The sequence below is a fragment of the Phasianus colchicus genome, chromosome 8 (genome assembly GCF_987193195.1).
Source record: "Phasianus colchicus chromosome 8, bPhaCol1.hap1.1, whole genome shotgun sequence".
Taxonomy (NCBI): Eukaryota; Metazoa; Chordata; class Aves; order Galliformes; family Phasianidae; genus Phasianus; species Phasianus colchicus.
Genome location: NC_143443.1, coordinates 22,620,872 through 22,639,586, shown reverse-complemented (window position 1 = coordinate 22,639,586; position 18,715 = coordinate 22,620,872). Strand labels below are relative to the sequence as shown.

General features: G+C 55.2%; 3 protein-coding genes across 12 annotated transcripts in view; 1 reads left to right on the top strand and 2 right to left on the bottom strand.

Annotated features, from left to right (window-relative positions):
* HPSE2 (heparanase 2 (inactive)) overlaps positions 1–1,210 on the bottom strand; it is an 85,782-nt gene extending 84,572 nt beyond the window's left edge. For all 10 annotated transcript variants that reach the window (XM_090145330.1, XM_090145323.1, XM_090145324.1 and 7 more), the window contains exon 1: positions 1,083–1,210. The gene's annotated coding sequence lies outside the window, so the exon portion shown is untranslated. The remainder of the gene's footprint in view (positions 1–1,082) is intronic.
* Positions 273–12,870, top strand: CNNM1 (cyclin and CBS domain divalent metal cation transport mediator 1). The gene is made up of 12 exons (XM_090145316.1): positions 273–1,800; positions 8,927–9,070; positions 9,378–9,518; positions 9,671–9,840; positions 9,939–10,038; positions 10,154–10,201; positions 10,708–10,770; positions 11,462–11,625; positions 11,713–11,992; positions 12,076–12,192; positions 12,298–12,425; positions 12,733–12,870. The coding sequence occupies exons 1-11, from the start codon at positions 288–290 to the stop codon at positions 12,375–12,377; spliced, it is 2,820 nt and encodes a 939-aa protein (XP_090001442.1). The 5' UTR covers positions 273–287; the 3' UTR covers positions 12,378–12,425; positions 12,733–12,870.
* A 2,192-nt stretch (positions 12,871–15,062) lies between these two features.
* GOT1 (glutamic-oxaloacetic transaminase 1) lies at positions 15,063–18,715 on the bottom strand. Its single transcript, XM_031597680.2, has 9 exons — positions 18,518–18,715; positions 18,122–18,303; positions 17,914–18,037; positions 17,606–17,718; positions 17,326–17,430; positions 16,567–16,717; positions 16,262–16,427; positions 16,010–16,152; positions 15,063–15,724 (listed from the first exon to the last, which is right to left on the bottom strand). The coding sequence occupies exons 1-9, from the start codon at positions 18,630–18,632 to the stop codon at positions 15,585–15,587; spliced, it is 1,239 nt and encodes a 412-aa protein (XP_031453540.1). The 5' UTR covers positions 18,633–18,715; the 3' UTR covers positions 15,063–15,584.

Here is an 18,715-nt window from a genome sequence, read left to right as displayed (position 1 = left end):
GGCGCTCCGTTCGTTCCTTAGCCAGGGAACGCTAAACGGATGGAAGCGGGGACGGACGTTTCCGTGGCACCCCACTGCCGAACCCCGCATCCCACCGCTCCCCACGCGCGTTCTCCCGGCAGCGCTGCCCCCGCCCCTCCCTCGGGCCGGCTCCGACCGCACGTGGCGCGGCGGCTGCCCGCCCCCCGGCCCACGTGTGCCGCCGCTCCGCTCCGCTCCGCGCCGCGCCGCGCCGCGCCGGCTCCCCCGCTGCAGTCCCGGTGCGGTGCGGGCGCTGCGGTGCCGGCATGGCGGCGGCGGGCCCGGGGCGCGGCGGCAGCGGCGGCTGGGGCCGGAGCCGGGGCGCGGTGCTGCTGCTCTTCTTCTCGCTGTCCCCGCGGCCGCCGGCCGGGGCCGCCTGGCTGCTGGGGCTGCGGCCCGAGGACACGGCGCCGGGCCGGGTGTCCCTGGAGGGCGGCGCGGTGCAGGCGGCCGAGGGCAGCCGCTTCCTGCTGCGCCTCTACTTCCAGCCGCAGCCCGAGGGCAACGGCAGCCGCGGGCCGGCGGGCGAAAGGGAGCCGCGCTTGGTCTTCATCGAGGAGGCGGCGGCGGCGGCGGGAGGGGGGAAAGCGGCGCGGGGCCCGGCGGAGCGGTGCCGGGAGCGCAGCGCCTGGGCCTCGGACGTGGAGGTGGTGGGGCCGCTGCGCTCGGGCGGCGCGGCGGGCTCGGCGCTGGCCGAGGTGCGGGTGCGGGAGCCGCGCAAGGGCGAAGCGGCGGCGGCGCCGGGCGGGCGGCTCTTCTCGCTGTGCGCGTGGGACGGACGGGCGTGGGCGCATCACGGCGCGGCGGGCGGCTTCCTGCTGCGGGTGCGGCCGGCCTCCCCCGCGCTGGGCGCCTGGCTGCTGCCGCTGCCCGAGGCGGGCTGGCTGCGGGCGCTGGGCGCGCTGCTGCTGCTGGGGCTGTCGGCGCTGTTCAGCGGGCTGCGCCTCTCGCTGCTCTCGCTGGACCCGCTGGAGCTCCGCGTCCTGCGCAACAGCGGCTCGGCCGCCGAGCGGGAGCAGGCGCGGCGGGTGCAGGCGGTGCGCGGCGGCGGAGGCACCTACCTGCTGTGCACGCTGCTGCTGGGCCAGGCGGGGGCCAACGCGGCGCTGGCCGGCTGGCTATGCGCGTCGTTGCCCGGCGGAGGGCCGGCGGCTGGCGGAGGGCCGCGTGGAGCGCCGTGGCTGCCGGTGCTGCTGTGCGCGGCCGCCGTCTTCCTGGGGGGCGAGGTGCTGCCCTACTCGGTGTGCTCGCGGCACGGGCTGGCCATCGCGTCGCGCACGCTGTGCCTCACCCGGCTGCTGATGCTGGCCGCTTTCCCGCTGTGCTACCCGCTCAGCCGGCTGCTGGACTGGGCGCTCCGGCAGGAGCTCAGCGTTTTCTCCACTCGGGAGCGGCTGCTGGAGACGCTGCGCGCCGCCGGGCCCCACGGCGACCTGGTGCGGGAGGAGTTGGCCATGGTGCAGGGAGCGCTGGAGCTGCGCACCAAAGTGGTGGAGGACGTGCTGACGCCGCTGGCTGACTGCTTCATGCTGCGCGCCGACGCCGTGCTGGATTTCGCCACCGTCTCTGAGATCCTTCGCTCCGGCTATACACGCATCCCCGTCTATGAGGGTGACCGGCGTGACAACATCGTCGACCTGCTCTTTGTCAAGGACCTGGCCTTTGTTGACCCCGATGACTGCACCCCGCTGCAGACCGTCACCCGCTTCTACCGCCGCCCGCTCCACTGCGTCTTCAATGACACGCGCCTCGACACGCTGCTCGAGGAGTTCAAGAAGGGTGAGGCTGCAGGGCCGCCATCCCTGGGCTCCCCCTGTATCCCCTCCAGTCCCCGCTCAGCCCACCCAGTGTCACCCTCCAACAGGACCCAGCAGGTACCACAGGTACTGGGGGGAGTCGGGCCCTGCATGTACTTGGAGTCCGCTGGTAAGACAGCCCTGGGGGGACTGAGGCCTGCAGTGTGGCCACGCCTATGGTACTATCGAGGTCATGAGAGCCTTTGGCACTGGAGGCTGCTGTGCACTGGATGAGACATGCTGCAGGGTCTCAGGGTGGTGCAGAATGGCTTGGTGCTTGCCCACCCCTCTGTTCATCACTCTATTCTGCACAGGGGAATGTAGGGCAGATGACATCTCATTACTCAGTTCTCATGTTTTCAGCTTAGCAGGGAGAAGCAGATCTAGAGAGTGGTTCTGAGCATGTGGTTTAAAGGAAGAAAACCAGCCTAAACCCCTAGAAAGAGCTCTGCTTTCTATTCAGCTGTGGCAGTATTCATAATGCAGCTGCCAGCAGCCCCAGCGAGGCTGTGCTGTGTTTCATTAACTCTACCTTGAGAATACACACAGCATGTGGTTTTTCCCCCGCTGGGAACCATGAGCGTTTTGCTGTGTGTTGCTCAGTACGTCACACCGCGACGAGCGAACCTTTAAGAAATGGCTGCAGCAGTGCCAGCCTGCGTTATGTAACACAGCTCCCAGCTGCCTGCGGCTGCTCTGCCACAAGCAGAGCTGATCATGTGAGAAGGGCCAATCTGCTCCACGCCACACGGAGAAAGCCTCTGAGTCATCCCCTGCTGGTTCTCAGAGCTGGGGGGGCAGCAGCAGACCAGTTTTCTGCATACCAGGAGGGCACATGGGGACATGCAGGTCATCTCTGCATCCCCACCACCTCCAGGGGACACAGGATGACGAGCTCTGTACAGCACCAAGCACCGTATGCCTTACAATTCTTTCTACACTTTGGTTTCCTGCATATATGTTACAAAGTTCACTTGAGATCTCCCCACCCCTGCCTTGCTCAGAGTCAGCTGTTCCCTGGGATGTCGGATGACTTCGGCACCTCAACCTCCCTGCACTTTATCTGATTTACTTTGACGCATTCAGCTACTTCTCTTTCCAGACTTGTTCGACAGCCTGGTACCCCTTGGATCAATAGACCCATAGGAATGGACCTGTGGTTGCTTAGCTCCCTGCCCTTTCCTTGACCCTCCACCTTGAAGGTGTTTTCTGTGTGTCACTCCCTCAAGTGACAAGTGCACTCACACACCTTGCCATCAGCTCTCCCCACACTTGTCCCCCATCTCTAGTGAAGGCTCTTTACCTTCTGCTGCTTTGCTTCATTAAACTCCTGGCATTTTGATTCAGGCTCTTCCTTCCCCACATCTGTTTGCTGTCATGGTCTTCTGGGGCATTTTGCTGCAGCTCCTTTGTAGAGCTGTCCCTCAGTCTTCTCTCTACTCCTCCATCATTTCTCCTTGTGTTTTCTAACCACATGGCTGAGAACTCCTGCTTTTGGTCTTACAATCTAACCCAGCTCGGTGTGTAGTAGTTCCAGCTCTTCCCCCCCACCATGTTCTTATCCCCTGGTGTTGCTGGTCTCTTCTAATGCATCTTTCCCCTATTTTCAGCCCTTCATTCACCCCCAATACCTCATGTCTGTAGATGGTTGCCCCCAGCCCGGACTTGAGTCTCTCCTAACTCTTCTCTCAGTTTCAAAGGCTCCAGCTCCTGCACTGCTGCATATGTTGACTCCCAGCTGCCTCCAACCCAGTTCACTCGACTACTTACTTTCTAAAATAAAGATTTCCCATTTGTTATTAAGAAACTTCATCACTGTCTCATTTTCTGTGTCCATTTGAATTATGGCAAAGTATCTTGTTGGATCCAGTCAAGGTTGCTTTCTACTTCCAGGTCTTCTGTGACACCTCTGCTAATTAGCAAGCGGGCTGGTTGGCTCAGTGAGCAGCTAATGAGGGCATTCAGCACTTCACACATCCCAGGTGCCTGCAGGACAGCAGCTGCTCCTGCTGTTAGGATCCAGCCTCTTTCTAGAAAATCAAAGTCCCAACTAACGAGAAGCACTTCCATCCCCAACAAACTTCTACAGCAACCTCTCCTTCCTAACTGTCTTTCCCTTCTCCCATGATTAACAGTTACTCTATCCCTGGTTTCTTTCGGTTATTACCATGCTTATACCCACCAGGTTTTCAATCTTCCCTTCCTGGATAGCAATATTTACTTCCAGATCTGTGTTTCAGCAGTGATTAATGTTCTGCCACATTCCCTACATCTATAATGTCAGTTTTTGCATAATGCAAAAGCAGCGCTGTTTCCCTGCCTGAACTCCTTGCCATAGTACACAAACATTTGTTCCTACTGAAAATGTCAGTGTATGATTAAACGCAGTGCTTTGCAACTCTCTCTCACACCTCCCTCAGCTCTGTCCTTTTTCTCTCCCCTCTGGCTTGCTGCTCTCACACTGCGTTATCCCTGTTTACCCAGTGCGTTCCTTCTCCCTCACTGTGCGATCCTACCTGTGCAGACCATCAGCTGCAGGTTGCTGCACCAAGTTTAGCAGAGCAAAACAATGCAGGGGGGCAGATGAAGTTGCACTAAGAGAAACCTGCCCTCGGGAGAACAGAGCCAGGAGGAGAGCTGTATGTGTACAGGCAGCATGCAGTGCCATATCAGCACAACCTGCTCCCCCCATCCCCAGCAGGCAGCCACAGCAATACCTGCAGCCCTGCAGCCACGGGGAGCCCTTCCTCCAGCTGCACCTCCCTGCTCTGTAGGTGGCTTTGGGGAAGTCACAGTCTCTCTCTATTAAAAGTCATTTATGGATTTTGCTGGCACATTTCCTAGGGGGAGTTCTATGCGCAGAAGTGGCACCTTTCAGCAGGTCACCTTCCTCTAGCATAGGAGCAGTGGAAATTTGCTCATGCCATCATCATCTCTCCACAGGCCGGAGGCTGAGGTGCAGCTCCAATTATTCTCTGATGGTTTGGTGCCTTTTAAAAGCTGCTAAAAGTAAATCCTCCAGCAGTGAGCTTCCTGCTGAGCAGGGAACAGTTCTGCCCCAGGGTCTGTCTTTGCTTTTATAAATACTCCACAGCCTCTATTAGATGTCTGCAAATCGAAAAGAGCTGAGAAAGGTGCTTATGCGTGCCAGGAGCTGGGATCAGTGCTGCTGTTTTCTTGCAGCCCTCCTCCTGAACCCACAGTTATTGGGCATCCTGGTGGGGCAGTGCCCATATTCCAGTTGTGTAAGCACGGAGCCTACAGGAACCCTGAGCTGCCAGGCTGCAAGTGGGTGAGGTGCTGCTACACAAAAGCTGCTGGTGGTGAATCATGCTGCAGCTCCGCCTGCAACTCTCATTTCCCCCAAAAACGCTGCTCTGAGCCTCACTGTGTGAGTGCTGTGCTGCTCCCTGCCCCAGCGCTGAGCTGGGACCTTCAGGGTTGGGGAGGGGGGATGGGCACCCAGCTGCCACCTCCCTCCTGGCCTCATGGGTAGGAATAAAAGTGGCCTACAACAAGGACACCTCTAAAAAACATTCTGCATTGCCCCTTTGGAAATATTTGTTCTGAGTTTACCATTTGTGGGCAGGGAGCAGCATACCCAGCAGGCCAACATACAGCTGATAGAAGATGAGATTGTGTCTGCTCTGGTCTCCCTCTTGCTCTTCTCCATCTGTTTTGCCAACCATAATACATCAGCTGCTCCAAAAAGCTCATGCCCTCGTCTTTCCCCAAGTTCTCCCTAAGATTAGGAAAAGCACCAGAGCAGAGTACAAGATACTTTTGTACTCCAGTAGAAACAGAAGGATGTAGATGGAGTTCCCATCCCCAAGGAAGGCCTGGGCTAGGTAAGGTTGTGTGGTTCTCCCCTTTTCACAGCCCTGACTCCTCACAGATCCGGGTGCCCACACATCACCCTGATGCACAAAAGTAAATTACCTGCTTAGTGCTCATCTCATGAAACAAGAGACTACGCTAAGGCATCTTCAGCATTACTCTGGGCAGAGCATCTACATAAAAAACAATAAGGAAGGATCCTGGGCTATATTTACAGCCAACAGCATTTTCTTTCCTGCAAGCAAAGGCATTTCCATGTGCTCAGACTATGTTCTCCCATTAGGAAGGACACTTTGGAGTGGATCCATTACCACCAGAAATCAAGGTTCCTAAAACTGGGCACAAAGCTTCAGATTTCTATTCAGGTATCAGCTCCTTCTAGAAGCTTTAGCTGTGTAATTCAGCACTGTTAAGGCATGAACTTCTCAGCACAGCTGTTGACTGAAAAGAGCAGCTTTTGCATAGCTCATAGAGAATTCACTACAGTTGCATCCACACTGAGCAGGCACTCAGTCACCTACGGGCTTCCTGTACAGAGCAGCCCTTTGCACACATGAAGTTAGCTGTTCATTTGCTCTAGCATTTGCCAAACCAGCTTTGATTCTCAAGTGCTTCACTGCTGCATCAGTGATACCTCCATGAAGTCCACGTGACAGCAGTGGCGGGGCTGTTAGCCCTCATAACTCATTCCACTGGAGCCATCAAGCAGTGGTTACAATAGTGCAGCTCTTGGAATCAGCTTCACAGCTCTTAAAGCTGTTTTAGATCAAACTTGTTGAGCGTTTGATCTCCCTTGACTGCACTCCCACTGAAGCAAACCTGCAGGATGATGCTGGAGAAGAGCTGCTACCCCCTGCACTGTCCCTGTATCACCCTGCCTCAGACACAGCTTCCACTTTGCCCAGCTCCAGCCCTCATACCTGCTCCCATACCCACCAGCCATCCTCTGGGTGAGCACAGCAGCTCCCACATGTAACTGCACACCCAAGCCACAGGCAAGGCACCTCGCTGCCAAATTTTAAGGTCTGTTCCAAGATCAGCACTTTGAAAATGAGGTCATCTCCCTCAGCTGGGAAACCAGACCCAAAGGAAAAGCTGGGTGCAGCTGTGGGGGGTGGGGGCTGAGCCCAATCCACTGCTGGGCACCTGCTGTGCTGCTCACCTGCGTGTCTGCCTGCAGAGCTGGGGGTTTATAGCACAGCTCTGAGTGTTTATTTTCTGTGAAACTCCTGAGTGGTCTGACAGTGCTCCTGGCTCTGCGTCAGTGTGGTCAGACCCTTCCAGCCTAATGGTGCCGGGTTCTCTCTAAGCAATCTGATTAGCTGCTGTGTGAGCATGGGGCTGGAGTCCCGTTTCTCTGTAAATTACAGCATCGGTGGAGGTACTTGGCCAAAAGAAGAATGGCCTCCATTACTCTCTGACTGCCTTTAAGTAGCACCTAAGCTTTTTGTAAGGGCCTGGTGGTTTTGGGTTGCATGCAAATGTCATTAACAATGAGCTCTGGGCCAAAAGAAATAACTTCTCCCCTCTCTGCACTCACCCGAGGGCTCGTAGGAGAGCAGATGGCCCCAACGCTTGGGAGTGGGGTTTGGCAAAGGAGCTGCTTTCAAAAGTTGGACTTTGCTGAGATGAAACGTAGCTGTTGCTGCTGTGCTGCAGCCAGCTCGGCTTCTTTTTGCTTTTCAAGTCTCGAGCCATGTTGCTTTACTACCCACGGAACACACAGTGTGCACGAACTGCCGTGCCACAATGGGGGAAATAACCTGGCCCAAGGAACACACTGAAAGTTCGGCACCTCCAAGATATTGATTTGGGTTTTTAAAGTGCATCTCCAGCTTTCTGGGAAGAAAAACATTGCTACTTGCTGTGGTGCGATGTTCTCGTTTCTAATTCTGTAGGCGTGGGAGGTGGTGAGCTGCTCTCTGAAATCTTGCAATAAAAGCTTGGTATGAGGAGGAGGGAATTTATCCTGTGGAAAATGCCCAAACTTTAATGTGAGCAATGTATAAAGCTGATCTCTGTCTGAGAAACATCATTTGCTTGTCCCAGATCCAGGGCAGGGTTATTGGAAGGTCGCCTGTTCCCCATGAGGGAACTGCCCATCCCTGTCCCATCGTGGGTAACCACTGCTGCTTGAGGAGATCAGCTCTGGGTTTTGGGGGAAGAAAAGGGTGTTTTCAGCTTCCCTCAGGATCCTCCAGTGGTAGGGTTAGGATTTGCATGCTGCAAGCACAGGGGGCTGTAAGGGGAGACCCCAGGGAGATGGAGAACAAGCGGGAAGGAAGCTGGTGGATGTGGTGCTGATGAAGGATGTTTTTAGTTTTCAGCAAAACAAGAGGTTCAGAACCCATTCAGGAGCTGCAGGAAGTCAGCAGAGCAGTGCTGTTGGTGGGTCTGAGCTGGAAACCCAAAGGTTGTACAGGTTGGAGGCTGGGTTCTAGGTGAGCTGCTGAGGAGCAGAGACCAGAACAGACAGTAAAGGAAAGGAGAAGCTGAGCAAGTCAAAACAGCTTACAGAGAGCTGGACATGTGAACACAGATAGTGATGCTCAAAGGGTGCCAAAAAGCAAGAAAGCTGAGAGTGTGTCAGCATGGCCACCAGCTCACTGGGGGTCACATTGTGATTGGGAACCACGGGCACTGCTGTGCAGGGGTCACCGTCGCTTCGGCTGAAGGAAAGCTCTGGTCCCAGCCTATCTAAGGTAATGTGGTGCCATCATGGCAGGGTTTGGAGAAGATGTTCTAATGTAAGCTGATGGCTTGCAAAGTGTTCAAGCTCCATGTCCAGATGGTTCGCCCAAGAATTCTGCAGGAGAAGAGCTGAAAGCTGCAAACAAACATATGTATTTCTGCATTAAAATCAGTTGCCATTGTGAAAGGCTGGAGGCTTTGCCTGTGTTTTAGGAGAGGCATTAGTATTGTCCAGACAGTGATGGATAGTGGGGGAGCTAATCCTGGCAATTTGGTAGGACAAATAATTAACAACAGAATGAGCAAACACTGGGGGGGACGACACCAGTAGAACCCAAAGACACGCTCATATTTCTGTGTTGGAAGATGCTGTCTCTTTCCTCCATTGGAGCTTTCTCATGCCAGTGAGGCCATGATAAGCAGGGTGCAGCTGGTGGAGGGAGCAGCTGGTTCAGGCAATGGGACAGCTTTGAGGTGTGGCTGTGGCCGTGTCCCTGTCCCACCAGACCCGTCCCACTGACCCACGGTGCCAGGATGCCTCTGGCCTGGTGGAGATCTCACTGTCTGCTCTCCCCCTGCAGGGAAGTCCCACCTGGCCATCGTGCAGCGGGTGAACAACGAAGGGGAAGGAGACCCGTTCTACGAGGTGATGGGCATTGTCACCCTTGAGGATGTCATTGAGGAGATCATCAAATCCGAGATCCTGGATGAGACGGATCTGTACAGTTAGTGTCCTGGAGCAGCTACTGCGGTTGCAGGAGCCAGGGTGGGAGCCCACAGACAGGCAGAGGTGTGGGTAGGAAAGGGGCAAAGCAAACTGCCGTCCTTCCCCAGACAAGGATGATGGAGAAAGTTGGCCCAATGTTAAGGAACATTTAGTGCTGGAGGCAGACCAGCCCCAGCCTTGATCCGAAGGCAGCAGCATGCTTTGCCTCCCAGGTGCTGCCCAGCATGGTTTGTCCACCCCTCTGTAGCCCCACCGCAATGTGAGCCAGTGTGCCTCTGTGGTTAACCTCCACTCTCTGCCCACAGCAGACAACCGGAAAAAGGAACGCGTGCCCCACCGGGGCCGCAAGCCCCAGGACTTCTCCATCTTCAGGCTGTCAGACAGTGAGATGAAGGTGAAGATCTCCCCGCAGCTCCTGCTGGCGACACATCGCTTCATGGCTACAGGTACCCTTAGCCTGGGGGAGAAATGGGATGTGATGCCCTTGAGTTCGGGTCAGTGTACACTGAGGTGCAAGTGCTGTGGGCAGATGGGCTCCCAGCACCCTACATTGTCCCCCAGCACCACTGAGCACCCCTCCTGTGTTGCCTCCTCATAGAGGTGGAGCCCTTCAAGTCCCCGTACCTCTCCGAGAAAATCCTGCTGCGGCTCCTCAAGCACCCCAATGTCATCCAGGAGCTGAAGTATGACCGCAAGAACAAGAAGGCAGCAGAGCATTACCTCTACCAGCGCAACCGCCCCGTCGACTACTTTGTGCTCATCCTGCAGGTGTGAGGCAGAGCGGTGTGGGGTGGCATGCGTTGACATGGGTTGACACAGGGTGGCACAGGGTGGCCTTTCTGAGTGGGTTTCCCTCCTCCTTCCAGGGAAAAGTGGAGGTGGAGGTTGGCAAGGAAGGGCTGCGCTTTGAGAACGGGGCATTCACTTACTATGGAGTCCCTGCCATCATGGCTGTCGTCTCCTCGGGTAAGGGCTCTGTGGGCCCTCCAGCCCTGCCCTCGCTTCTGCTCACTGTGGGACAAGGGTGAGATGCACACAGCACCCTTCCTGTGCAGCTCATGCATCCTTGTTGTCATTGCAGATAACGATGTGCGGAAAGTGGGCAGCCTGGCGGGATCCTCCTTCCTGCGTAGGTATTTAGGTGCACCTCTCATGGCACTGGAGGGGCAGTGGGTGTGCTCCCCACTGAGCAGCTCCAGCTCTGCTCCAGAGCTCAGTGGAGAAATGACGTGCTGATGCAAACGCCAACTCTTGGGTATTTTACAACTGGTTATTAATTAACCCCGGTTATACAACTCCCTTACTGAACCCTCCCTTATTGGTGTTGGTGACCAGGGCAGGTGTGAAGCCCGGAGCAGGGCAAAGCAGGAGGTCAGGCACATTTCTCCACTGCTATCACTTGGACTTTTGCTCCCAGCGGGATGAAGCTTCTCTGTCATACTCAGCACTGCTGCCTGTGCTCAGATGTTTATTTGCATTAGATTTTTGTCCAGGGATGACACAAAGAAGAGTCACTGGGGGAGGAGCAGGGAGTTCGGGGCCCAGCCTGGTGCATAATTACATCTTTATTTTTCCTCTTGGTATGTGCTCCTTCTTACATGTCCCCTCCCTGCCCTCCCACACCTCTCCCTGCAGTGCCTGTCTCAGTGTCCCGTACCTTCGCCTTCAGCAGAGGGGACTCCCTGGCTGGCTCTCCAGGTAATGGCACCCAGCTTTGGGCAGGGGCACGGGTGGCCCTGCAGGTGCCTCACCTGCCTCAGATCATAAAGAAGAGAGTGGGGAGAAACAAGAGCTTTAAATGGATTGGGCTTTTTTTGCGTTTCCCATAAATTTAATTTCCTGCATGTGGTGCTTATGTTTCCTGTCTGCTTGCTGCTGCTGACCGCGGTTAGCCACAGCTCCATATGCATGCTGCCCTGCTGAGCTTGCTTTCTGGGAACTGAAAACAGGAGGGCATTTTAGCAGCAGAGCAAAGTCAGCGATATGTTGATGTCACCTGTGTGAGGAGCAAGCTGCCTTTGTTCCCTAATAAATCACTGACCAGACAAAATCTATCACGCTGTATATCACACACTATCGGTCAGTGTGCTGCCCTGCTTGCTTTGTGGGACACCCAGACACATTTGGCTCTAAGGGCACTGCACCCTGCTTGGGGTGGCACAGGGAAAGCAGGAAGAGGGTGCTGGGGGGCAGGATGACAAGGGGACGGCAGGAGGTGGGGTGGCTACTGCTGCCCCACAGCTGGGTGGAGGTCTCCTGCCCCAAGTGCTTCTTCCAGGGATGGATGAGCCAATGTGGCACAGCCGCTCAGTGCAATAAGGATACCTGACTATGCATGATGTCCTCTCCTTTCTTCTCTCCCCTCTCTCTGCCTCCCACCTCTCCCCAGTGAACCGGTCCCCCTCGCGGTGCAGCGGGCTCAACCGCTCCGAGTCCCCGAACCGGGAGCACAATGATTATGGGGGCAGCACCACGCAGCTCTACAGCAGCAGCAACAACATCTACACTCCCGACTACTCCGTGCACATCCTTTGTGATGTCCAATTTGTCAAGGTATGGCTGGGTGGGCTGTACCACCTCTGCATCCCTTGGAGCACCCTGCTGCCCGCAGAGCCGTGTGAATGTCCCTCTGTGTGCCAGGTGACCCGGCAGCAGTACCAGAATGCGCTGGTGGCCAGCCGCATGGACAGCTCGCCCCAGTCCCCCGATGTGGAAGCCTTTGACAGGGACTCAACAAAGGCTTCAACAGTTCGGGGCACCCCACAAACACCTAAAGAGGATACCACCACCCTCCTGATCGAGAGGAACAGCCGGTCTGAGGGTCAGCGCAGCCCCAGTGACTCTGTGTGCCTGCGCATGGAGGCGATCCCCTTCATCCAGGAGGAGCTGGCAGAGCAGCAGGATGGTGGTGAGCAGCAGGGTGAGTCTGGCTGGGGGCAGAGCTCAGGGGCAGTGGGGGCTCAGGCTGCCCCAGGGCACAGCAGGCAGGCTGGGCTCTTGCAGACAGGGAGTGCTGCGGCCCTGGGCTGGAGGCAGAGTCCCCAGGAAGGGAGGTCGGGAGCGGCTCCTCTCCCAGCAGTTCCGAGGAGACTTTGGGCAAGAGGCTGCTGAGATCACTGAGTGAGTGACTGAGCAAGGTGCTCTGCACCCTTACGCCCAATGCATGTAGGGCTTGCTCCAGCCCGAGCACCCCAGGCCCAGCAGCCACTTGTGCTGCTGCTGCAGGTGAGCGCAGGCAGCGGCAGTCACCAGAGGGTGAGCAGATGCCAGAAGAGAGTTCCAACTTCCCCCCGCTGATCACCTGAGCAGCAGCGTGGCCAGAGCACGGTGCTGGAGGCCCACGTGGACCCCAGGTAGGAGCCTCCCCTTTGCTCCTGCAAGCAAGCAGGTGGTTGGTTTTCACACTGCAAAATCAAGTTTTGTGCTGTTCAAATAGCAAAACCAAATGATAGAGGGTGCAGAAAGACCCACCCTATGCTTAGCAGCAATAGGCATGTGCAGCCCTGTGCGGGCATACGCGTAAAAGGGGCTGCAGCAGGGTCCAAGGCTGCGACAACAGAACCCAGGCACCCATAGGGTGGTGAGGGCAGAGAGAGAGAGTGAGGCCCCTACTCATTCTTTTTCTCCAGCCACCTGCACTGGGCTGCACATGTCTTCCAGGTCTGCAGCATGGTGGTCTCCTACCGCAAAGCCCTTGTCCAGCAGCAGCAGGTCTGCACTCGCTCTGCCCGTCTGCTCGTGCCGCCCCTCCCTGCAGGACTGCAGAGCTCCATCCCCAGGCCAAAGGACACACTGCGGGGACTGAAGCATCTAGTGGCACAAAGCAGCTTGCTGGAGCCCGAGGGCCCCGGCCCAGCTGCTCCCTGGTAGTACCTGGTCTCAAGGAAGAGGTGGAGAAAGGAAAGGGGGAGAAGTGTTCCCTGCGGGCAGCACAGGGAGGGGCAGCCCAAGCCACAGCACCCTCAGCATCATTGCGCATCCCCATCCTGCGAGGCCTGGAGCCCCCCTGTGCTGGGCACTGCACACACGTGCTCTCCACCATAAGGAGACAATGCTATTTGGGGGGTGCCACCCATAGCTCAGGGCCCCAGTACACGTCTGTGCCGTGCCCAGTGCCATGCACAGCCGCAGTGCACACCAACATCGCCGCAGCCCGGCATGGGAGCACAGCACATCCCCATGACCGGCTGTTCCACGCCGCATTGACCATCCTCTGCGCGAGGCAGGCTTGTGCCAAGCCTCCAGGTCAGCACCGACCGGTCCGTAGTTTTGTAGAGGCTGAACGCGACAGGGATGTCAACATTAAAAGTGATTTCTCCCTGAGTGATGCCCTGTTTGCGTTGATGGGTGCAGGGACAGCTCATCCTGCTGTGTGTGAGGATGGGTTCCTGGGCAAGGGTTTAGACCACAGCAACGCAGACAAGGGCTGGGGAGGGAGAACAGGAGTTAATAATACACATGCTGGAGTAAGCTTGAGATAGTGGAAAAAATCTCATGGTCCAGCAGTGCTGATAAAACCTCAGCTGCAATAATGGCATCCCTGCCAGGGGCCTGCCCCACTAAGGAAACAAGGCAATTGACAGGAGGCCAGGGGAAAGCAAGGGCTGGAAAACAACCTGCCCAGAGAGGCTGAGGGAAACGAGGTTGCAGAATCTGAACTGGTGGAGGATAAGAAGGGGAAAGAGGAAGCTGGCAAGTACACGTAAAGCTCTTGGAAAAGAGAAAAGGAATAATCTGTTCTCTGTTGCCATGGTAAGTGAGATAATGGGTAATGAGCTTACACGATAGGAAAAGAAAAATTTAGGTCACTCATTAGAAAAATAAGCCTGGTAGCATAGCAGAGTGCTAGGTCCAGCTTCATGCCTGGAGGTCCGTGAGGAGCGTAACCAGACGTCAGAAATAACAGACACTTTCCCTTGAGATCAGCCCTGGAAGTCATCCTTTAACCATCATCATCCCATCTGTGGGTAGGCACCAAGAAGAGAAAAAGCTCCAACTTAGAGAAAATACTGCCTCAGACTCACATTTGTGTGATATGAATAACCACTCTGAGAAAGACAGAGACATAAGAAGATGCATGAATCCCCTTGGCCTGATGAGGGAAGCAGAGGAAGTTTCCTGAAGGCCACAAAGCATCTGCTTCATTTCACAGACTGCAGACAAAACCAGAGACTGAATGCACTCTGCAAACACAGTGAAGGAGCAAGGCACAGTTTTCCCCTTTACATTCTAAACTGTAGCATAAGCAAAATCCCTGAAGGCTATCACTGACTGACCCAAAGAAATGAGGCTGATCCACTTTCCTCATCAAGACCTCGGCAGGAGTCTGTTGTATCAAGGTAGCAATATCAGCTCCTGACTGCTCAGAGCAGCAGCAGATGGTCCTAGCACTTCTTCAGTGCCAGAAGCCCAAGCTGTTGCTGACAGAACCCACTAAAGCTAAAGAAAGTAGTGGTTCACCAGCATTCTGTGGGGAAAAAAAAAAGAAAAAAAAAACAAAACCATGAACTATCCATAGGCCAGGAACTCAGGCCCAGGGAGAGAGGCCAGATAGCTGAGTATCACATGGACATCTAGCAAGAAAGCACAGTCTGAATAGGGCAGACAGTACATCAGCAGGAATAAGACAGACATGAAAAACTGGTCAGCCACACGCAGAATTACAGGGAGCTCTAAACTACACTACTCCAATAGGACTGTGCTCAATTAATAGCGACAGTGATCAGACATGCAACTTGCAGCAAGGGAGAAAGGGAAACCTCTTGAATCACATGGAGTGAATCCAATGGGCAAAGCAAGATGCCAACACTTTAACCTCAGCATGGAAGAGGTTGGCATAGCCTGAAGGCAGCAGGGTGCAGAGAAAAGGAGTCACCTTCACCTTACTGTGCCAAGTGGTACAGCTCCACAGTGTGTGCCCTTCCACCAGCAGCAAGCTGCCAACATGGCAGGCAGCGCTCACATAGGGAAGACATCACACAAGGCAGGGATAGCATTCAGAGATGAAGATTTAATTTTCTGTCAGCAACACTAAAGAATCATTACAGTTACAAATGTTTGCTCGCATCAGGCTCAGAAACGTGTGGAGGAAAGCTAGCAACAGCTTCGCCCCTACACAAAATACTACCAAGTGACAACAGTTGACAACTTGTTTCAGAACAACTATTTGGGCTGTTAACCCATAACGCATTGCACTGGCACAGGACTTAGCCTAGATCAAACAGATCAGTGTAAGGAGTTGATTTGAATGTGCTAAAGATGCAGTTCTAAATGCCTGAAGACCAGGCTGCTGTCAAACAAGAACTAAGGCAGCTCATGCTGCCCCCACCTCTTGGGGCTTATCATATTGCAAGGGGTACTTCATTAAAGGTCAAAATAAGACTATCTCTGATTGAGCTACTGCTCCCATCTTTATTAAACCCCAAGAGGTGTGGACATGGCAGGCTATGAGTAAGACAGGACTACACATTACAACTTTGGTGAGTTCATGTAAGTTTGGTTGTTCGTGTGCTTCATTGGATTTTTGTGACAGCTTCATGGATGGACTTGGCCACATAGTCCAGGTTCTTGGTAGTCAGACCACACATGTTGATGCGCCCACTAGCCATCAGGTAGATGTGTTTTTCTTTGATCATGTACTCCACTTGCTTAGCTGGGGAAGCAATTAGACATCAGGTCAGAGCAGTAATTCCAAAGCTTAGAAAAGCCCAAAGAACCAGGTTAAGCTGCTTGAATCTTCCACAATAAGCAAAAGACTTTCAGCACTGGACGCTAAAATGCTGATTCTTCAGCCCTGACTCGCTACAACAGCAGCAATATCAGGTCCCCCAAGAAATTCCTGCCTCGACTACTTCAGCCCATTTCACCCTCAGCACCACCTTCTTCACCCAATCCCCACTTCCCTTCCTAAGGCAGCACTAGAGCACTTTGTACTTACGGTTCAATCCTGTAAAGCTAAACATGCCAATTTGATCTGTGATGTGGTTCCAGGTGCCCGGGGTCCCAAGGGACTCCAGGCGAGACCGGAGCTCTGATCTCATCAGCAAGACCCGATCTGCCATTGTCTTCACATTGTCCTTCCTGCAGCAGCAAGAAGCAGAGAGTGAGGGTAGGCACCTACCTGGTTTAGAGCCTAACACCCACAGAGAAAATCTCTCCTTTCCCTCTCCACTGGTCCTAAGACACCTACCACTCAGCAAAGAGCTGTGGGGAAGTAAGTGTAGTCGCCACAATGCGTGCTCCCTGGGAGGGAGGGTTGGACCAAGTGGTACGCACAATCTTCTCCATTTGGGAAAGCACACGCTGCACATTGTCTTCATCCTTCCCCACCACAGTCAGGTTCCCCACACGTTCATCTGTAGACAAGCCAAGAGAAATGAGTAACTGGTCCTACACATTGCTGCAAAGCAGGGCTCTGCCCACCCTCCTCCAAGCATGCCAGCCCCATATGTCTGGGTATGATGCCTCCGGGCCAGCTTACTACCAGACACTCACTGTAGAGCCCAAAGTTCTTGGAAAACGACTGTGCACAGAAGAGCTCAAAGCCCTCGGAGACAAAGTATCGCACAGCCCAGGCATCCTTGTCCAGGCTGCCAGAGGCAAAACCTTGATACGCCGAGTCGAAGAACGGAAACAGGCACCGTCGCTGGAAGGAGGAACAGTGTTAGAGGGAAATCCCTTTTCCACAACCTGCACTTTACCCCCCACCACTGTCCCCACTGGAGGGCAAAGGACTACTGAGCTTCTAGATGAATACAGGAAACATGGCCCAAGAACATCAGACCAGTCTTTTCTTTTCACTAGAGGTAAAGGAAGACTGAGGTGGTCAAGAAAAGGCTAAATGCAGAAGAAAACTGTATCAGTTCTCTCCTTCCTATTCTAAAGGAAGCAGGGCACAAGATAAGCACTGTCTTATATCCTAGTATCGAGCACCTGCGAAAAGCAGGTGTCCCCAGAGAATCTTTCTAGCAGAGAAAACCCTCACTGCAGCCTCTCCTACTGAGTCTGAGGGTAAGAATTTGGAGGCATGAGCAGAACTGGGATGTTTCCATCTTCTGAGCCCTCTATTCTCACAGCACAGACTATCAGTATATCCTGGTAGCCTCTCCCTTCAATACCTGCCCTATGGGACACTTCTAGCTCCTGCCACATCTCACGCGATTCCCTGGAACCTGATTTGGATGCCAGTGCTTCAGCTGGCACAAGAGCTTTTTGTCCACTCCACACTGATACAGCCCAGTCAGAAGCTCATACCTTCATAACAGCAGCAATCTGCTTCCACTGGTCTGGAGTAGGGTCTGTACCCGTTGGGTTGTGTGCACAGGCATGGAGGATGAAAATGGAGAACTCTGGGGCTTTCTGGGGAGAGAGCAGGTCTCTGTCATATGCAATACCACACCAAAGCACCCATGGCACAGAGAGAGGCTGTGAGCTGCTCTGGGCACCAGCAGTCTTTTCAGCAGCGATGCACTTCCAGTGTTCAACCAGCTGCTGACTGCCCTGACCAAGCTCAGCCCATCCCTGTTTTACTCACCTCCATGTCATCTAGCAGCCCCTGGAGGTCCAACCCCCTCTTGGCAGCATCCCAGTAACGGTAGGTTCTGATGTCTTTAAACCCAGCATCCATAAATACAGAGTTGTGGTTCTCTGAGGAAAGAAGTCACAGATCATGAGATGTGAGCCCAGCAAAGCACCTCCTCCTGTCCCAGTAGCTCCCTAAATAGCACCAAAAAACAGAGACACTGCCTTCACCCAAAAAAAAAAAAAAAAAAAAAAGGGCTCTCTTGGCTTCCAGTCCCCTGGAGGGACGAAGAGAAGAAGCAGCACTGGGGCAGCACTCACCCCATGTTGGGGACGAGACGTACACAGGAGTAGCAGTGTTGTTATTCCCATTGTACCAACGCCTTAGGAACTCGGCACCTATACGCAGAGAGCCTGTCCCACCCAAGCCCTGGACACTTCCAACCTGGAAAAGAGAAAGAAGCCACAGGGTCAGCCTGCACGCACAGGACACGGCAATAGGTAGAGCGAGCTGGGACAACACACCCACCCTCTTCTGCGCAATGGCCGGGCTGTCGTCACCCAGCGCGATGCGGGAGGCGTTGGCGCGGAACTCAGGCAGGCCGAGGATGGGCAGATACTCGTGGTTGAGGCTGCCGTCGCCAGCGATCAGCTGCTCCACCTTCCTCACCACCGGCAGGACCCACGGCTGGCCTTCATCCGTGCGGTACGCTGCGGGCAGAGCAGGGGCCACAGACACAGGTCACGACCTTCACCACGCCTGCAGGCGTCTGACCTTCCGGGTCACGCCGTCACCACCCGCGCTGGACGCCGCCACGAGCGGCGGGTCCCGCCCCTGCAGCGAGGCCTCGCTACGCGCACCGCCGGGCCCCGGCCTTGTCCGCGGGACGGGGCCCCGCCGCAAGGAGGGAGGCCTCGGACTCACCGCCCACACCCAGGTTGACCTTCCGCGAGTCGCCGTCCTCCCGGAAGTCCGCCGTCAGCTTGAAGACGGCGACGGGCGGAGCGCGGGGCACGGCGGCGAAGATGGAGGCTGCCATGGCGGTGCGGGCGCCGCACGGTGCGTTACGACCGCCGCGCGGCTCCTGGAGGAGACCCTCACCTTCAGCGGCGGGGCGGGGCC

What these genes read in the sequence shown, in the direction of transcription:
- CNNM1 (XM_090145316.1), top strand. Translation starts at nt 288, where the DNA reads ATGGCGGCGGCGGGCCCGGGGCGCGGCGGCAGCGGCGGCTGGGGCCGG. An exon ending in ACATCGCTTCATGGCTACAG is followed by an intron (nt 9,519 to 9,670) that starts GTACCCTTAGCC and finishes GCCTCCTCATAG; the next exon opens with AGGTGGAGCCCTTCAAGTCC. An exon ending in CATGGCTGTCGTCTCCTCGG is followed by an intron (nt 10,039 to 10,153) that starts GTAAGGGCTCTG and finishes TTGTCATTGCAG; the next exon opens with ATAACGATGTGCGGAAAGTG.
- GOT1 (XM_031597680.2), bottom strand. Translation starts at nt 18,632, where the DNA reads ATGGCAGCCTCCATCTTCGCCGCCGTGCCCCGCGCTCCGCCCGTCGCC. An exon ending in CGTCTCGTCCCCAACATGGG is followed by an intron (nt 17,719 to 17,913) that starts GTGAGTGCTGCC and finishes TTCTTTCCTCAG; the next exon opens with AGAACCACAACTCTGTATTT. An exon ending in GGCTGCTAGATGACATGGAG is followed by an intron (nt 17,431 to 17,605) that starts GTGAGTAAAACA and finishes CTCTCTCCCCAG; the next exon opens with AAAGCCCCAGAGTTCTCCAT.